At 46.7% G+C, this 19,437-nt stretch overlaps 1 protein-coding gene across 2 annotated transcripts; it reads left to right on the top strand.

The window, feature by feature from the left end:
* The first annotated feature begins 1,113 nt into the window (after positions 1 to 1,113).
* UBAC1 (UBA domain containing 1) lies at positions 1,114 to 19,263 on the top strand. 2 transcript variants are annotated; one of them, XM_039561572.1, is made up of 10 exons: positions 1,114 to 1,499; positions 5,320 to 5,440; positions 5,679 to 5,752; positions 6,500 to 6,607; positions 7,197 to 7,299; positions 7,953 to 8,061; positions 9,194 to 9,425; positions 10,614 to 10,700; positions 11,391 to 11,529; positions 13,829 to 19,263. In XM_039561572.1, exons 1-10 carry the CDS (start codon positions 1,362 to 1,364, stop codon positions 13,942 to 13,944), a joined length of 1,227 nt encoding a protein of 408 aa, XP_039417506.1. In that variant the 5' UTR covers positions 1,114 to 1,361; the 3' UTR covers positions 13,945 to 19,263. The 2 variants fall into 2 exon arrangements, with proteins under 2 accessions (XP_039417506.1, XP_039417505.1); XM_039561571.1 differs by having other exon boundaries at positions 1,326 to 1,499; positions 7,182 to 7,299.
* The last annotated feature ends 174 nt before the right edge of the window (positions 19,264 to 19,437 follow it).

Here is a 19,437-nt window from a genome sequence, read left to right as displayed (position 1 = left end):
ATTTAATAAATCCATAAAACCCAGCAGCTGCAGCGCCCTTTTCTCATTTCAAGCCCCTTTTAATGGCGTATTTAACACTAAAAAACCCCGCAGCGTGTCAGGCTGCGGGAAGGAGCAGGAAAGCAATTCAGAGCATACGGGGTGTGCAGAGCGAGCGTGGCCAGCGCTTTGCAGTGGATTACGGAGGGGTTTTTGTTGTTGTTGACGGGCACAGACAGATCCTGGTGTTTCCCGTGGTCCCAATCCCGCAGAATTCCTGTCCAACACAACTGGGACAGATGTGTTTTGGGGCTGTCAGAGCCCCAAAATGCCTCCGCAAGAAACCCACACTTTCAACCTCTGCAGCTGGAAAACAGGAGAGCCACTTCTTGAGCGAATCTATCGCTTTAATTTAAATAAATACGTACTTTAAACTCGCAAAAACTTTGCAACGCTTACTAAACCCGAACCCAAGTGATTGGCGCAGCTCGGGCCCGAGCAGTTGGAAACAACACGGTTTGAACAAGACGTAAAAATTTTAATAATCTAAGATAAAAACAAATAACCCCTGTGGGCTGGGAATTGAGTCCCACGGTGAAGAACGGCAGCGGGCCGGGAACCGGCAGCCCGCGGGCCCCCTCCAACGGCCGGAGGGGGAATGCCCGCTGCCCCCGGCCGCTCCATCCCGCTCCGCTCGGGACAGCAGCATCGCCCCGGTGCCTCCCGGTGTTCCCGGAGTGTCCGCGACCCCCCAGCCGTGCCCGGGCCGCCTCAAGGACTGCCCGAGCCCCGAGGGACGGAACTACAACTCCCGGCATGCACCGGGCAGCGCCGCAGTCCCAGCGCGCACCGGGGCGGGGAGAGACCGCGATCCCACAATGGAGCGGGGCAGCTCCGTATTAACTGCGGCGCAGAGGAGCCGTTGATAAACGGTCTTAAACGTCATTAAACGTCATTAAGTGTCATTAATCGTTTATGTAAGGTATATTAAAGGTTTATTAAAGATTGAAAACCCTAACTGCCCTCCCAGGGGCGGGCGTGAAGGGGTGTTCCTTCGCCTTCACTTCCGGAGGAGCCCGCCGCGGTAGAACTACATCTCCCTGCATGCGCCGCGGTGCCCAGCATTTCCGTTTCCGGTCGCGGCGGGAGCGCCGCCGTGTCCCCGGAGGGACGGCGGGGCCCGGGCGGTGACACCGGCGGTGACACCGGGCAGGGCCGGGCCGGGCGCAGCCACCGCCGCGCTCCCCGCGCCGCCCGGGCCGGGCCGTCGCTCTCCCGGGCCGGGCGGGGTCACCTTCATGGGCGGGCGGGAGCGCGCGGCGCTGCCCGGGGCCTGGTGAGGCGGCGGCGGGGGCGGAGCGGCGGGACCGGGACCGGGGGCGATGTTCGTGCAGGAGGAGAAGATCTTTGCGGGGAAGGTGCTGAGGCTCCATGTGTGCACCATGGAGGGCGCCGAGTGGCTGGAGGAGGTGCCCGAGGACACCACGGTGGAGAAGCTCAAGGAGCGGTGCCTGAAGCACGTAAGGAGCGGGCACCGGGGCCGGGCTGGGCCACCGAGAGCGCCCGGAGATCTGCGGGGCTGGAAACCGGGGATCGGGAGAACGACCGGAGTTAACAGTCCAGGGGAAAGGAAACTGTCCCGTGAGGAAAACTGATTTTTCCAACGCCCTGTAAATGTCTTTAAAAAGAGAAAAAAAATAACATTAGCTGAGGTAAACAGGTGGCTTTGTGTCCTGGTTTGCTGTGTCTGCTTTCCCCACCCCGAATTACGTGAAACTGTTCCATACGGAAAGGAAACGCCGTGAGAGTTTCCCTACGGAAAGAAAACGGCGAGTTTAGTGTGTTGGGAAAGGAGAATTTGGGCGGAAATGGCTTTGTAACATTTGGTTAGGGAGTTTGGCGTGTGTTCTGCAGCGGTGTCAGAGATCACCAGCTCCTGCCCGTGCTGTGGGAGCTGGTGGGTGTGCGTTGGATCACAGCCTGGTTTGTTTCTGTGCCTGAACAAAGAGGGAAGGTAGGAACCGTGGAGGAGAAATGACCTGTTTTGTTAAAATCTTAGTGCAGCCTCACCCTGTGCTGGCACGGGAACAACGGAGGTGTTTTCTGGGGGAGATAAAAGCTCTTCTAATGCTCTCCTCGTGCTTAAAACAATAAGGTCTTGATGCAAGTGGCCAAAGGGTCAATCACTTCTCACTGTGTGCAGGGGAAAACGTGTCCAAAGCAGAGGCACAGGCTGTGGAAGCAGAGCAGGGGAGCACAGGCTCTCTGGTGTGTCAGTGTCAGACCCAGTGGTTTCAGGTTTGAGTTTGGAAGCTCTGCCACAGCTGGGTTTTGCTGTCCTGATTGACAACAGCAGCGTGGTGACCCGTGGCCAGGAGTCTGGGGCCAGCACAGCCTGGCCTGGCAGCTGCACTCCTGACCTGCTGCATTTCTTCCTGAGGGACGTGGAACTGTGGAGCTGGCAAAAGCTGGAGCCTCAACTCCTCCCTGTGGGAGCACAGATCACTAAATCACATTTAATGGTGAGGAGGGTTTGTCTTTATAGTCTTGCAAAGACTTTTTTTCCCATAAAACCAGCGCAATAGGAGAAGGTGCCTGTAGTTGGTAACCACTTAACTCATATTTGAAGGGTTAAAGGTTTTATTTCCTGGGTGAAATAAAGGTGCCCAGGTGGCCTTCCAGTACCTGAAGGGAGCTGACAGGAAACAGGGAGAGAGATTATATAACAAGGGATGGAGTGCCAGGACAAGAGGGGATGGCTTTGCACGGACAGAGAGCGGGTTTAGAGACAATTGATAACTCAGAGTGACATTTGATTTCGTTCTCTGCTGCTTTGTGCTCCTGAGGTGGATTTCCATAACCATAATGGATAACAGATAGTTGTATGGAGGGGGAAAATAGACCTGGAAAAATCATGGCTCCTGATCATGGCCTGAATCATGATAACCCCTTGAGATAATTGATGCAGCCACCTCTTCTAAGAGACTGATGATTGTGTTCCTGAACATCTTTGAAATCATTCTCTCAGGAAGCAAAGGAAGATGTTTGTAACAGGTTGGAACTGAAAAAGTGGTCACTTTTCCTTCCATAATATTCAAATGCTGGCTGGTCTCTGAAGTGCCATTCTTGATGTCTTTATTCCCCCTAAATTTGATATTTTGGGGTCTTTTGTTAAAGAAATAAACCCTTCCCACTGGTTTGCCTCTTTACCTGTAACATCATTTGTTTAAACAGGTGGTTTAAGCCACCCAAGTTTAATAGGAGGGAGTGTCAGGGCTATTTTCAAATGTTCCTGTTATTAAAAGCAGAAAAAAAAAACAAAACACCCAAGCTATTTCATAGTTAAAAACAAACAAAGCCTTGTGGTTTACCAGGATTCCAAGCTTTGCAAGAGGTGCTTGGCATCACCAGTGGCAAATGTTTGTCACCTGCCAGGCAGAGTAGCCTGCTGGGAACTCCAGAATTAAAAAGAAAAGGTGAGAGTGAGTAAAGGCACTGCTGGTCAGGTGTTTTCTCTATTTCCAGGGCATGTTAAAATGTACAGATAAGCCAGGTGTTTCGCTCAGTAGCCTCTTTGGTGTATGTAGTGCTCCTATCTGCCCTACTATTCTCTGCAGTTGTTAATGAAGTGGTTGGAAGAACAGGAAATAAGAATTGGTGTCCACAGAACTTTAATTTTTTTGCTTAAACTTTTACCTTATTAGTTTTATGATTAATTACTGCCCACATTTATTACGTGATTGTCCTCACACACTCCTTCATGTGTGCTGGGGAAAAATAGGGTAATAGGTCTGTGTGTCCCACCCCAAACACACCTCCCAGCTGCCCTTTTCAGCTTCTCTTACTCTCAGGATCTGTAACAGGAATATTCTGAGCTTGTTTGCAGAGATGTTCCACTGACGTACCCAGGCATTTTGGGCGCCTGATCAGATCCATTACAGGAGGTTCTCCCAGCTGTTAATGGAGTCTTTGGCCCTGGTTCAGCACTTCATGAGCTGGAGGATTCCTGAGAGGCTCCTGTTAGACAAAGCAGGACTCAGATGTTCTCACCTCAGTCTCAGTGAGGCGTCAGAACCGAGCACAGGTTCAGGTGAGGGACTGGAGTCCGTGTTGGAAACAAGTGTGTTTTGTTTGGAAAAACAGCAGGGAGCTGAGCTTTCCATCAGCTGCAGTCAGCAGGAAAGGTGGTGATGAACAGCACTAAATGCTCCATCAATATTAGGGATTTCAGTGGGATTTCTGGGAATGGCTCTGTTGCATGAAGGAGGAACATTCTCTTGTGCAGATATGGACAAGTGGAAGTGGCTTGGTAGAAACATTTAGAAGTGTTGTTAAAAGCTGTTTGCTGTGAGCAGAGCAGGCGAGGTCAGTATTAAGTGTCCTGTTTTGTGGTGGGAACAGCAGCAGCAATTTCTGGGGTTTGGTAGGTTGTTATTTCTAATTTTGCCTTTCTGGAATTGCAAGCACTTTGATTTCTTCTTGCACTCAAACAAATTGGAAGCCTCTAGATGCACTGATGTAATAATGTTCCTGAAATCTCTCACTGTGCATCTGGAGCCACTCTGGTGTGAGGAGGAGGCAGCTCAAGGCCTGTGTGAGCACTCTTTTTTTAGGATTTGAACTGATTTCCTAGTGAATTAATTGACATGCAATTTAGAGTTGCAATAAAGGAATGAGCACAAAAAAAATTTCCATTGTATTCTGATTATTTATGGTTGGGAAGAAGAGCTGTGAGCAGAACTTTGGTTCAGCCTTTTCAGCAGGAACCCAGGTTAGGGCTCCAGCAGCCAAATCTCTTGATTTCAGCTTGAAACAATGTGCAGAAACTGCCCAGTTTAAGGTCAGATAAACCAAAATCACTGCTGGCAGTGGCTTGTTTACTCTGAGAGTAAATAATAATTGCTAGGTGAAGCAGGGAGTCCTGTTTGGACACTCCAAATGAGAACATACGGCAACATTACAGCCTCCCCTCCTGCAAAACCCTGCTGCTCTTGGCAGATTTGCATTTTTACTTTGTGATACCAATTACTGCTCACCAAGAGTGAGGGACCCGAGTGATTTGCTGCAGAATTAATGTAGCAGTGGGTCCTGGAGCATCCTTGCTTTGCTCCAAATCTCCAAGGCTCCCAGCATTTAGTGTGAGAGAGGTGTCCTGAGAAAGCACAAATCCACTCACACAGGCACAAATCAAACATAATTTTCTTGAATAAAATGCTTTATGTGCACTGACCTCTGGCTTAAGCTGTTGAGAAGCCAGGAAATGATGCACAGTTTGTATGTGGAGAATCCTGAGTGCCAAGTTTGTGTTTTGTGATCTGCAGTATTTATTGTCTCCTGCAGTGTGTTCCTGGGAGCTTGGAGGATCCCAAAACTGTGACACATCATAAGCTGATCCATGCTACTTCTGAGAAGGTGCTGACAGACACAAAAACAGTGTTGGAGGAAAACATTCAGGACAGAGGTGAGATTGTCTGGGTTTGAATTCTGTCAGCCTGGAAGCAGGAGGTTGGGTTTCATTTGGCAAATTCCAAACAGTAACATTTTAAAGATTTACTCTCTGCTTTGACATAGGAAGCTAAATAAATGCCACAGTGGAGCTAACACAGAATTCACCTCCAGGAGCAGTTGAGTTTGTGGGGTGTCTCAGAGCAGCTGCTCTCCCAGGCTCTCTAACCTGTGGCAGTGTCCTTCTCTCGCAGATGTGTTGCTGCTGATCAAGAAGCGCGCGCCGGCGCTGCTGCCCAAGATGGCAGATGTGGTGGCAGAGGAGAAGGTGAGTCCAAGACACTTCTGATTAACTTCTGCTTTATCGTTGTTATGTGGAAGGGTTACTGTGATGTACTCTCCTTGGAGAGGCAGATGCTGCCAGTTAAATTCCAGAGGAATTACTTCCTATTTTTTTCCCAACGTAGAGGAAGCTGATTTTACATTTTTAACTGTTGTTCTGAGGACATCTGCCTTAAAATAAGACACACAGATACACTCTGTGGAAATGTTACAGATTTCATCTTTGAACAAATGTCTAATAATTAAAATACAGTTCAGCAAGTGCCTTGGTTTGTTTGAAAACCCAAAGAAATATGTTGGCTTGCTGCCAGGTTGTCTTCTGCCTTTAGCTCTGTGTGACTTGTCACCCTCTAACCCTGAAATGTTGCCCCTTACTGTTTTACTTTGTTTTATTGGAATTGTTCCTGAGGTCAGGATGGTGTTTATGCACCAGTGGTACTGCAGTTGATGTATCACATAAACTCAGAGGCCTCCCAGTTCTCTGGGATACATCACTGTCCCTCTTTATGCTGGAATTCCCCTGCATGTTTGGGTGTAAGGACTGAGAGTGGGGCAGCCCAACAGACCCAGTTCAGTCCTGTAATTGCAGGATGCTCCTGGAGCTGTTAATCCATGGCATTACAAGTGACAGAGCACTGCTTGGTGTCTTGGGGAGGAACGTGAAACTCTCTGCTGTGTTCTCTGTCCTGTGGCTAATGGGTTGTGAAACCTGCTCCTGTTCCCTTCCCTGCAGAGGAAGCAGGAGCAGAAGGCTCCTGACAAGGATGCCATCCTCAAAGCCACTGCCAACCTGCCCGCCCGCAGCGTGGACCGCACCGTGACCCACCACAACATGAGGGATGTAAGTACTGCATCTATTTGAACCCACACACCAATACCCAAACAGGCTTATATATATATATATATTTATAGAAGCTTTTCTCTTACCTGTGAATGCAGTTCTGTTTTCGTTATAAGAGAAATTCAGGTGTCTGTAATGTACATTAAATAGCTTAAGGTTTAGACACAGCTTATGCTGTTTAGTGAGAATAAAATACTGTCCTAAACTATGATTTTAAATGTTTTGTTTGTGCTTGGAAAAGCCTCAGAGCACATTCAGGATTTGTGGCAGATGTGAAGTTGGGGGGGTTTATTTCTTCAGTCTTAAATAGTTCAGGGGGTTGCAGTGGGTTTTTTCCCTTCCTTGACTGCTGCTGGGTGTGGTAGAAATAAAAGGACCTTTCTGCCCAGGAGCTTTTGCTTCTATGTAACGCTTCACAGGAAGGTCCCAGACCTCCTGAGAGACTAAACAATGAAAATAAAGCCCTAATAAAGCAACCCTGTGTACAGAGGGCCAGGCTGCTGCTGTGTTACTAACAATAGATACATTAAGATTCACTGATGGCTGGTAACTTCCTGTCTAAATGTTTTGACAGTTTCCTTTCTTGCAGTTCCAGACAGAGCTCCGGAAGATTTTAGTGTCTCTCATAGAAGTTGCACAGAAATTGCTAGCACTGAACCCAGATGCAGTTGAACTATTTAAGAAGGCAAATGGTATGAACATATCTTTAGAGTTGCTAATTCAATCCTGGGAATTTGTTTCTGGAGCATAGGAGTGGGCTCAGAGTGAAGTTCAGACACTGATGTGGCAGCAAAGCTGCTGAAAACTTTGTGGCAAAAGTTTCACCTTGTGGATGAAAGTCATGGACATAAAAGGTCCCTTTGGGATGGGTGAGAAGTTCCATTTAAAAATTATTAGTGGGGCTAGTAAAGAATAGTTGAAAATGCAGAAGGAGGTAGTAAAATGAGGAGAAACTCTGGCTCTTGATCAGGTTGGTGGGAAATGCTCATCCTTGAGATCTGCTATGGCCAGATCCAACTTAATTTCTAGAGAAATGATTAACAGATCTTCAGTGAATCTCATATATTTAATTGTGTGGAAATCCCATGGTCACGTGAGAGTTTGTGGCCTTTTGTTTGAGATCTTGAACACATCTGGGCAAAGTCTTTGTCCTGGAAGAATCAATCTGAGCCGGAGCGAGCTGAGTGCAGCAAATTACATGATGAGGTGGCAAACTGGGGGCAGAAACAAAAGGAGGGATGGGAGAGAGAATGGGGGATGAAGTTAACACATGCCATTCCATTGACACAGGGGTTTGTATGAGCCTGGAGTGAATCTGAGCACTGTTTTGTTTGTGTGTGTGCAGCCATGCTGGATGAGGATGAGGAGGACAGGGTGGATGAGATCGCGCTGCGCCAGCTCACCGAGATGGGCTTCCCAGAGAGCAGAGCTGTCAAAGCCCTCCGGCTGAACCAGTGAGTGTTCCAGCACCTGCCTGGCCCCTACTGCTTGTGCTTTAACATAATTTTGCATCTTTTTTGTTTCCTTATATGGGTCACCTAAATGGAGGTTGGAGAAAGTATTAACTCCAAGAAGTGCTGCCTCAGGCAGAGTGCAGGTGGCACAGGGAAGGGGGATCAGTGCTGGATGTGCTCTGCAAGGTCTGTGGGTCTTCAGCTTTTAAAGTCAGATTTTACAGAGGAAAAGGCAAACTTAGCCCATCCACCCTGGCCTTTCAGCTGTAGAAATATACTTTGTGCTGATCTTTAAAAATTCCAAGAATACTGTGAAGTCCAGAGAGCAAGTGCAGGAAAACAGGAGGTTACATCATTCTTCTCATGCCCCAAGAACAGCCAGCTGTACTGCCTCCCTCCTCAGAGGGGTTTGTTAGGCCATTCTGGAAAAATGTTGGTGGTAGAGTCCACAACATATTCCAGTGACACTTTTCCAGTATTGCAGGAAGACTTTCTCCCCTCTTGTCCTGCAGCTTTCATGTGGTAACAGAAAAGCCAAATAGGCAAAGGCTTTCCCTTCCATGAACATGTAACAATTCCTGTGTGTCCCATGGAACTACACATTCATTGCACTATTGTTATCTGTGCTTTTTTCCCTTTCTACCTGTTGGGAAGAGGTGTTGGGAGCTCTGAGGATCCTTTTGCTGGAGCAGTTACACTGCACAGCAAGTGATGCTGGCACACCATGGTGTTCTGCTGCCTCTCCCTCAGGAACAGAGCTGTTGACACCGGAGATGTGGTTCCAGTGTAAATTAGGAACGTGCTATGTTGGCAGTTCTGTCCACAATTTCAAACAGCCAGTGCTTCTTTGGGAAACAAAGCAGATGCTGCAGAGAGTGAGGTGACTGCCTCAGAAATGCCTTTTAAAATCTGGGTTGCAGGTCCAAGTTGGACTTGGATCCTCTCTTTTCGCAGCTTCAGAGAAGATTGTGGATGCTCAGAGAATCAAGGTGCTCTGACATTAGCTCCAAAACTTTATTTATGAGTTTTCAGGTACTAATTAACCTGCAGGTGCATCCACCATGGGAGTAAATGAATGTATGTGGAGCTGTCACATCTGAGTGTCTCATCCCGGTGTTCCCGCGTTTTCCAGCATGTCGGTGACCCAGGCCATGGAGTGGTTGATAGAACACGCTGATGACCCTTCTGTGGATGCTCCTCTGCCAGGTCAGACTCCTGCAGAAGCCCCAGCTGAAGGTGCTGCCTCCTCTGCTGAGGCAGCTGCAGGCCCCAGCTCGGAGGAGGGCGGGGAAGAGGCCAAGGATGAGCTGACGGAAATATTCAAGAAGATCCGGAGGAAAAGAGAGTTTCGTCCAGACCCACGGGTAGGTGCTGCTTATCCCCTGTGGAACTGATGGCATTGGGAGGGATTTTGTGGGCACCATGAAATCCAAATAAAGGTTTAGTTAATAAGTGAAATGGGACCTGTGGGTAGATGGATATTGGGCTGGCTTGGCAGTATTTCAGTGGAGGTGTTCAGGGAGTGTTTAAATTCAGGGATATTGCTTCAGGAATGCATTGCTGTCTGGGATAGCAGGATCTCCATGACTGGCACTGTTACTTCTGCACCTGGAAACTCTGAGAGGACTGAAGTGAGCTCCAGACCCCTGGCATTGTTGTTTTCACTGCAGCCTGGGAGGGAAGGGTGGCAGGACAGGAGCAGATCCTTTGGCTCTAGAAAAGGCTGGATGGGGCTCAGAAAAACCTGGACTAGTGGAAAGTGTCCCTGCTCCTGGCAGGGAGTTGGAACTGGACGATCTCTAAGGTCCCTTCCAAGCCAAACCATTCCATGATTCTGTGGAAATGACAGAAGAACATTATTGTTTTAGGGAACAAGGACGAGTACCACCAGCAGATTGAAGTCTTGCAGTGAACACAGAAGTTGCCTTTTTTTTGGATCTGCAGTGGGAATGTGTTGTTCTCCCAATGGGAACACACCAGGAGGGGCTCTGCGACATCTGGCACCTTGGGTTTACAGCTGGCTGTTCTGAGATTTGGGTTAAGAGCTGCAAATGCATTTGATGGCCTGGGTGCGATTTCTAAACAATGAAACATTCTCATACTAATATCTGGGTGTGTTTGTCTGAATACATCACACTCACCAGCAGTGTAATAAGCCTGGGAAGTGAAATTAGATGGGGTGAATAGAACCACAAATGCACATCAGGGTTGATCTGCCAGTGAGATGTGAACAAGAGCTTTGTGACAGGAGAGTTCCCAAATGAGGTGTTTTTCCTCATTTTCCTTCTCTTTTCTACCCCAACTATACTTGCTCTTTGCCTTGCATTCAGCTTCCGGTGTTGAGGATAGGAACCACCTTCACTCCCAAGATTTATTCTTCTTCCATGATAAAGACACTTTTGATATAGAATATTTGAAAACTTTGTCAATAAAATTGCTGAGTGCTCTGCAAACAGGAACTATGAGGGGTTTTACCCCACGTATTGCTCTGGGATATGATTGCTCTCATTTCTGTTCTAAGTGTAACATTTAGCTGTGGGATTCTGCTCTAGGCTGTCATTGCCCTGATGGAGATGGGATTTGATGAAAAGGAAGTGGTGGATGCACTCAGAGTGAACAACAACCAGCAAAATGCAGCCGTGAGTACAGCGTCCTTCCCGCTCCTTGCTGCTCCAAGGGTCTGTCCCACTGATGCTTTCATCCTTGAATTGGATCATGTTTTGATCTGCCATGAAGTCGGCCCTTACTGGAGATTCAGGAGCACAAATTCTGTGCCTCTTTCAGATTGGATACACAGCTGGAATAGAAAGGGTTTGGGCTCCTCAGAGGAGCTCAGGGTCTGTGAGGTTGAGGCTGGGTTTTCGAAAAGCTGTTGAGAAACTCCCTCACCACAGTCTGCAAAAGAGATTGTGCTATCATGAGAAAGGAAAAGGTATTCCCAAGAATATCTGGTTTAGGACAGGAATAAATGATCCAGGATACAGTCAAACCATGCAGTGTGTAAATTAGCATTTGGCAGCAATGCTTCCACCGTTTTTGGAATCAGAAAACAGGAAGTTTTTCCAAGATTGATTAGTCCCCTGCTGTATGTTAAGGAAAATTTTGTGGACACAGCTGACAGCCAGGGAATCCTCTCTTCAGTATCCAGTGCTGGCTGCTGTTGGAGAGAGGATATTGGGCTGGATGGTACAAATGAATGTGTGAAAGGAAATGTACAGCTCAGGCTTTAACCGGGAGAGGGAGAAGTATTTTTAAAATGCCACATTAGCAATTTGAGTAGAGACACTTTGGTTCTAATGACATCTGATGTGCCTGATGATTTCTTTCAGTGTGAGTGGCTGCTGGGAGACAGAAAACCTTCTCCAGAGGACTTAGATAAGGGCATTGACACCAACAGCCCTCTCTTCCAAGCCATCTTAGAAAACCCAGTGGTACAATTAGGGCTCACCAACCCTAAAACTCTACTAGGTAAGTCCTGTGCGGGTTCCTGCTGCACAGATGTGGATTTGCCAGGAAGTCAAAGGAGAAGCTGGGTGGTGACAGCCCCCTTTGGGGGATAGGGGCAGCTCTGGAGCCTTTTCCTCACTTGCAGCAGCTCTGCTGTTAGTTTGCTTCATCCTGCAGCTCAGCTGAACCCAGAGCAGGCCTTGGGGCTGTCCCAGAAATGATTCTAATTCCCCAGGATTACACTTGCTGAACTCAGAACTTTAATAGCTGCTGGCTGCAATGCTTTTGTGGATTTAGGAGACCTTTTGTGTGCTCCCTTTGGCCACGAGGGGAAAAATCGGGAATGTCTGTCTAGAACTCTGATTATTTCACAGAAAAAACAAGGCAGTCTCCTGCTGTGCAGCTCCCTGTGCGTGAGGCCTGCTCACTGAGACAGAAGGGAACTTGTGGAAAAGTGTCCAAACAAGAAGGCTGAGCTAAGGCTTTGCCTATCAAAATGGAGATAAAATGGGAAAACACCCTTCCCCTTGCTTGGGTTTCAGCTCTGTGGTAAAGTCTGTGTGCTCATGGTCAGAAAGGCTGTGGGCACAGTGTGTACCCAGCTGAGGAGCCTCACAGAGCCTCACATCCCTGAGGAATTGCTCTTTTCGACAACACAGAACAATGACTGGCTCTGTCATGTAGATAAAACGTTTTGCATTTAATCTTTGGCTTCAAAACTTATTTGAAGCGATGCTTTTAAATAAGGGCTGTGTGCACAGCTTATTCAAGAGGACCTTTAAAAATACCACTTTAAATGTAATTAGGAGAGTTTGCAAGCCTTTAAATAATTCAAGAGCAGAACCTTCCCACTCTTGATTTCTGAACAAATGGTCTCTTCATTTCCAACAGGGGTTCCACACTGCAGCTCAGAATATAAATAGAAAATGAAATGCCATTATAGGAGCTTGTGGAGCTCGGATGAACATCAGAGAATATATTCCTAATGATACATCTGCAAATTGCTTATGTCACAGGTTTTAATAATGAGGTTTTGCATTTGATGAGTTCCTTACAGAATATCTATAAATCTTTAGTTTTAAGCTTGTGAGTCTGCATAAAAGAAAGTAGTTCAAGTGCTGAAAGGGGAGATCTGGATTTTATTTTGGGCTTTCCTGGAGGCAAGTTGCATGACCTTGAGCGAGGTATTAATAAGGAGCCTTTCAGAGGTGCTGGGCACTTCCAGCTCCCACTAATGGCACTTGAGCTTTGTGCACTGACACTCCTGGGAAAATTAGTGCTGACCTTGGACCAGGCTCTTACAACACTGACATTTTGGTGACTGTGCAGCTGCTTTTTTTGTCCCGTTCTGTGATGACTGGCTTCAAATGTCCAGGAGCCCAGCTCAAAGGGCTTAAATCAGTGCCTGGCCCATTCCTCTGCCAGATTTGCAGCTTGGCTCTTGCAGTGCCTGTCTGGTTCCTTCAGCATGAGTAGAAGAGTCAAAACTAGATGAAATAAAACAACAAAAAAAAGCAAACAAGCAGCAAAGCTTCTTGTAAAGACAGAAAGAATATTAATTAAATATTTGGACCACTTTCCCTGTTCAGAAATTGAGGTCGTTTTTCAGCACGCCCAACCTTTCCCCTTCTGCCTCTCTGACATCCCCTACTCTCCAGACACCAGGAAGGAGGAACAAGGTGCTGCTTCCCTGGTGGCTCCAGGGGCCTCTATGAAGAGATAAAAGTGCTGAGAGTTGGAGGCTTAAGGGGCTACACTTGTGCTGACTCTGTGCAGCCTTTGGCACATCTGCTGCTGCTTCTGCTGTCTTGATTTCCTCTCCAGAGGAGCCATGGAGCAGGCAAAGGGCAGCACAGGGAACAGGCACGGGGTGACTGTGCTTTCCATGAACTGTCTTGGTTAAGTACGAAGGAAGAAAAGGATACTGGTGCAAGAAATCCAGGCTGGGATGTGGAAAAAGCTTTGATCAGAGGAGTGGAGCTGCAGGAGAGCATTCAGGAATGGGTGGATGGATTTCATGATCCTGGAAACTGAGGCTAGGACACATTTGTTAAGGCTTTACCTTTTCAACCCCATGTCCTTGAGGTTTCATGGGCTGGCCCATAATCCAGGCTGAGTATTTAATCACTGTCTGCAGTGAATTTAATGCTGAGGAAAGCACAAAGCCTGTGGCATCATCCAAGGCTGGGAACCCTTGAACACACGTGGATTCCCACATTTCTGGGCACTGCCTATGAGCTGTAGCTATTTCTCACTGTCCTGCTGCTGAAACCTCCCAAACATTGAAGGACTAATTGTTGCAATCCCTGTTTCTTGGCAGCCTTCGAGGATATGCTTGAAAACCCCTTGAACAGCACTCAGTGGATGAACGATCCCGAAACGGGGCCGGTGATGTTACAGATCTCCCGAATCTTCCAGACGCTGAATCGCACGTAGAGGGAACTGCCAGTGCACTGTGCCACTTCCCCCTGCCCCTCACTCCCCCTCCAGCTCCACGGGAGGGTGCCTGGATGGTTGGGAGGGGGTGGATGGAAGGGAGGGAAGGGGGGAGATCCTGGCTGGAGGGGTCTCTCTCACGAGAGCTTTCGTAGTTACGGCCAACAGGAGTGAGTTGCCTTGTGGATTTAGTGTTAGTGGAAGAGGTTTGAGGACTTGTTTATGTTTTCAGGTATTAGGTTTAAAATAAAGTATATATATATAAAAAAAATAGGAAAAAGGTTTTGTGAAAACGCTTAAGAATCTGATTGTTGGAAAGAACTATTGCTCGTTCAAAAGGCCTGTGACAGTTTTCTGGCCAGTTTTGCTAGGATCTGGCTGGTGTTTACAAAAGGTCACTGACCACTAGCATAGGATATAAATCATCTCCATACAGTATTAATTTATGGCTCTTATCCAATTGCAAAACTGCTTTTTTTTAAAAAAAAAAATTGATTCTTAGGAAATGTTTTTTAAAAACCCAAATCTTGGGAGAGCAAGCACATTTCTATCCAAGCTTGTTTATCTGGCTTTCTAATTTAAGCAGAATCATTCAGAGACGGAATTCTAATAAATAACATTACTTTTTCCTATTTATTTGCTGCATTAGTGTTGTTGCAGTCCCACAGGGGTTGTACTTGCAGGAGGTTCTCTGTCAGGTACCATACAGGTGCAGGATCTCTTTCACCACAGAATTCACCACATCAAGACTTGAATTCCCGAGTGGCTGCAATTCCTAAGCTCATAACTCTGCCATATCCCATTGCAAGGAGGGATATGTTCACACAGTGGTTTTTTTCCCATTTTTATGTGCACGCTTTTGGAAAGGGGCTCGTGGGGGTTTTATTCTGTTTACAAAAAAAAGCAGCTGAATTGCATGGGGAGGGGGTTGCTGGTGATCTGTAAAGCAGCAGAACCACACAGGTTTTTATCTTGTTTAAGGTATTTAAAGCACGCTTGAAATTGCTATCTTTGAGTTAGAAGTGGGTTTTCTTCATCCTTATTTTTATCATGGTCATACCAAGACTGTCAGGTTGGGTCTTTCCTATTTTGCCAGAAGACTGGCTTGAGATTTCAGAGAGGATTTCTGAGCTATTAAGAACAGAACTCACTGTGAATATCCAGCTGGTGTTTATGACTGGGCTCTGCAGGTGTTACTTTTTTAGCAGTCTGCTAAAAAAAGGGGGTTATTTTCAACTCAGTGAAAATAATGTGATGTGATTGACATCTGTCATCATCCCTGCCATGCCCTGTGCTTCACAGCCCTGCAGGAAAGGCAGAAGAGGCAAATCTTGCAGAGAAACCAGGTGGAGACCCTGTCCTTAACCAGCACAAAGGTGTCCTGTCAAACAGGGAGATCCTGAGCAGCTCTGCAAGTCACCTCTTTAGGTGTGGGAGGGATTTATGTGCAGTTGGAGTTTTTTTAAACAAAAATGCAGCAAGATGCAATCTGAAACCCTACAACAAGTTTTGGCCTGAACTTGGCATCTGCTCTGTGCTGTTATGCAGCTGAGGCACTGAAGTTGCCAATTTCTCATAATTAATATGAAGGGTGGGGAAATCAAAGCAGCCTGAGATTTTATCTTGTCTTACTATCCCAGGATTCTTTTTTAAAATTTTATTTTGTAATTTCATATTAAGCTTTACAGTTGATGACTGCTGAAATATTTACTTCTACATTTAGAAATTCCAAGCTTTATAGAGATGCTTCTTCTGTTCAAATTGGACAGTAAAACCATTTTTGTGGGCTCTTGCTAAGAATAGACTGACAACATGACATGAAATTATAACCTTGTCCTGTAACTAAAGCCAGGAGCCTGATCCTGCACTCCAGTGAGCTCAGCACAGCTCCTCATGAGTAGCTGTGACTGAATGTTGTGGTCTTATGAAAGATTTTGATTATTTTACCCATTTTTCTTGCTTACTCCTGAAGCTTTTTGCTTATAATAATACCAGAAGACTCTTTTACTTGAAGTTCTTAATGTCAGAGATAAATGTCCTTCTCTACAGTCAGGATTCTGGTTAATGTTCCTTTTAATGAGTGTTTTTAGAAGGCAAAGTTGGAAAAAACTACCCTGTAGTTTGGTGGGAGGTTTTTTGGCTTCTGAATGGATAAGGAGAGGTTCAGACTTAGCAAACAGATCCTTTGGTGCAGTTGTGGCCCTTTAAAGAAGGTAAGGGCTTGGGAAATGCTGGGTTTGATTTCAGGAGTCCATGAGTGGATGGTGGAGTGGCTGTGGAGCTCAGAGGGATAAAAGTGCTCAGAGCTGCCTCTCTTGGAATTCCAGGACCCCTCAGTGCCACTGAACTGGTTATAAAGTGCAGGGGAAAGCAGCAGCAAAACAAATTATTCCTATGTAATAGAAGGTGAGAATGCCCAGGTTCAGCAGCAGCAGTAAGGAGACCTTAGGGATAAAGGAATTCTGCATCTTTAGGATGCTGGGAGGCTTGAGGAAATGTGGTTATTTCTGGATTTTGTTGTTCCAGAGCTCAACACTTCCACAGCTCATGCGTTGTTTGGGATGGCTTGAGCAGAGCCCTGCTTGGCTTGTGAGAACTGAAGTTTGCAGTTGCCAAAAGCTGCAGGAGACCAGAATTTAGGAAGTGTGGTGTTTGCAGCAAGGCCCAGGAGTTGATTTAAACCCACCAAAAACTACCCTGAGGTTGAAGGGATTGATCAAGACATCTGTGGTGCTGGGGTGTGAATTACACCAGGGGCTGTGTCCCGTCACCCCAGGGGTGGGATTGCTGCTTTGTCCCTGAAAATGCAGAGGGGAGTTGAGTCCATTGTGCTGGAAAAGGCACAGATTGGCCCAGTTTTTAGACAACCTACAAAAACTGAAATGTCACCACTCAGGAGTTGGAATGTGCAGCCACCGGGCACAAGGAATGTGTATGGCTTTGCCTGGTGAGGAACTGTCCTGTTCCCTGGGGGATCTGCTCTGAGGACCAGTGAGAGATCCCTGGACACATGGGACAGATTTTTGTTCAGTAAAACCAGCAGGTTTTGTGAGGAAGAACTGCTCACAGCAGTGAGGATTTACTTGTGCTTGCACCTCGGGTGCTCAAGTTCAAACTAGCAGAGACATGTCAGAGTTAATTTTCTCTTACCATGGTCAAGGGAATATTTGGAAGCCTGTGAGCAGGAAAGGGATGGGGTGGTAGGTGACTAACAGTGTGATTCTTACAGTTCCTGCTCTTTGCCCCGTTGGTAGCCAGACAATCTCATACCTTTTGATGTTGCAGGCCTCTTGCAAGTAGCCAGCTATTTATTTAAATGTATCTAACTTAAAACTGTGTCATCAAAACACTGATATTTTTAATGGAAATGTACTATATGGAAGTTTGTTCTCAGGGCTTCGTATTTATACTCTCTTTTTAGGGGGATGCATTTAAAGGGATGTGTTTGGGAAAAAGGCCAGTGGCTACTTTACAGCTTGGACCTTGATTATCTTGACCTGTGAGCCTGAGCTAGTGTAACTCTCCTGCTGAACCTCTCTCCCTGGTCCAGCCCAAAGAATCTGCCATTCCTCCTCTTCTGGTGAGCAGTGACATTGAGTCTTCCTTTAGGATTGCTGCATCCCTCCTTGGAAATGGTCACACAGGATCACCCGGCTGCGTCAGGGCTCGCCGGGCTTTGCACCATTTCCAGGACGTTTTGTGTTCTCCATGCAGCTGGAAAATTGACTTGCATGGTTCCCAAAGCAGCCATCAGGGCATTCCTCCTCTGGGAAGGTGTGAGGTTCTCTCCTGCACGAGTTCCAAGACCTCCAGCTCGTGGCTTCTTCTTGGCAGCCCCTGTTACAGACCTGTCCCAAAAACCTTGACCCTCCTTTCTTTCCTCCTCTCCTGGAACCAAACTTGCATTTCAGAGATTGATTTTCATATCCAAGCAACTCTTTAGTGGTTATTGAAATCCTTTTTAGTTAGGACTGTTACAATTACTTTTTTTAGGCATTGTGATCCGTGGGCTGAGGATCTTTTAATGTATTTTGGAAGGTGTTGAAATAAGCATCGCACCAAACGAATGTATAGCGACACTGTCAGCAAACATTGCCTGTGGGAGAGGCACAGGTTGCTGTGATCTCTGCTCCAGTGGCAATTTTCCCAAAGTCTTGTGTACAGGATAGCCAGTGTTTCATCCAAAGTAACCACCCTGGTTTTCTACTTTTAATAATAAATACCATTTTTATTAACGAACAGAACAGCGGCACTTCCAGCTGATATTTCCATCCGACTGAGAGTCCTGGAGCTTTGGGGCTGGAGGTCCTGCCTGTATCCCCCTCTCTGGGACAGTTCCTCCTCAGAAGGATTTGTGCTGGCTGTGGCAGGGCAGTGTGGGGCAATCCCCGCCTCCCTGCATGGGATCTTACGTCCACGTGAATGTTCTCACCTCCATCCCCGCATCCAGGTGTAGCAAAAGGGGTTTTTTAAGGACCTCTTGCCCTAGATTTGAAGATCTTCAATGCAGATCCTGTTTGCAGCATGTGAACTTCAGTAAATGTAAATGCATTAAATTCTTACTGAATTTGGGTATAGTTTTATATCGTGCTCTGGGGAGAGGGAGGAAATTGGATCACGTTTTAAACGAAGCCCCACAAACCCAAGTGTCTCTGTTGCAGCAGGTAACAGAGGCCTGTAGAGATTTTTAATTTGCATATTTTTATCATGGCTTAATGAACTGTACACGAATGTGATTTGCTACCCAGCACTTCCCACGAGGCAGCACCAGTAAAATTACATTGCAAGGTACTGACTTCACATTTTTTCATTTCACCTGTGTATACAACAATTAGGTACCGCATAGGATAACTTTGATCTGGCTCTGACGCCAGTGTGTGGCATGCACAGCTCTTCCTAAGGTGTAACATTACTTTCTGAAGCTTAAACTAGGGCAGACGTCCCTGAGCCTGTGGAATTCGGGATTCATTCTGGCCACGCTCGCGTGGGTCGCTGACCTCTCCCTGAGCAGGAAAACCAGCAGGATTTGCTCCCTGCAGAAGGCCTCCAGGCCAAGAGCAAGGAATGCTGCTAATTTGTGATCATTTTAAGCAGTTGCTGTTGTGTTCTGAAATATATTCCTGGAAGTTAGGGAGGTGTTGGCAAAGCCAGACGTGTTCAGGCTGGAATCTTGTGTGTGTGGAGATGTGGAGCCCACGGCCGGGGCTGGAATGAATGCTGAGGCTTTAAACCTGCTCACACATCACCCCAGACACTGATGTTGTGTGTGCTGTACATTTATAATATATCTTCAAAATAAAGTTTTTTGATTTATTACAAGGTGTTCGGAACCATCATTTGCAGGAGCAGCAAAGGTTTATGGATCCCTATTTTTCAGTGTTCCTTGTACCTGCAGGTTGCTGGAATTGTTTCTCAGAAAGTGGGGTGTTTTGAGAGCTGGTCACAGAGTTTGTGCAGGAAATCCTGGTTCAGCAGCTGGTTTTGCACCTGGAA

This window comes from Corvus cornix, chromosome 17, assembly GCF_000738735.6.
Source record: "Corvus cornix cornix isolate S_Up_H32 chromosome 17, ASM73873v5, whole genome shotgun sequence".
Classification (NCBI taxonomy): domain Eukaryota; kingdom Metazoa; phylum Chordata; class Aves; order Passeriformes; family Corvidae; genus Corvus; species Corvus cornix.
The sequence above is the reverse complement of the archived record's forward strand: the minus strand, read 5'-3'. Positions and strand labels throughout refer to the sequence as shown.

Excerpts from the sequence above, each read along its gene's own strand:
- UBAC1 (XM_039561571.1), top strand. The coding sequence starts at position 1,362 with ATGTTCGTGCAGGAGGAGAAGATCTTTGCGGGGAAGGTGCTGAGGCTC. Across the intron at positions 5,753-6,499 it reads ATGTGGTGGCAGAGGAGAAG|AGGAAGCAGGAGCAGAAGGC; the intron begins GTGAGTCCAAGA and ends CCTTCCCTGCAG. Across the intron at positions 11,530-13,828 it reads CAACCCTAAAACTCTACTAG|CCTTCGAGGATATGCTTGAA; the intron begins GTAAGTCCTGTG and ends GTTTCTTGGCAG.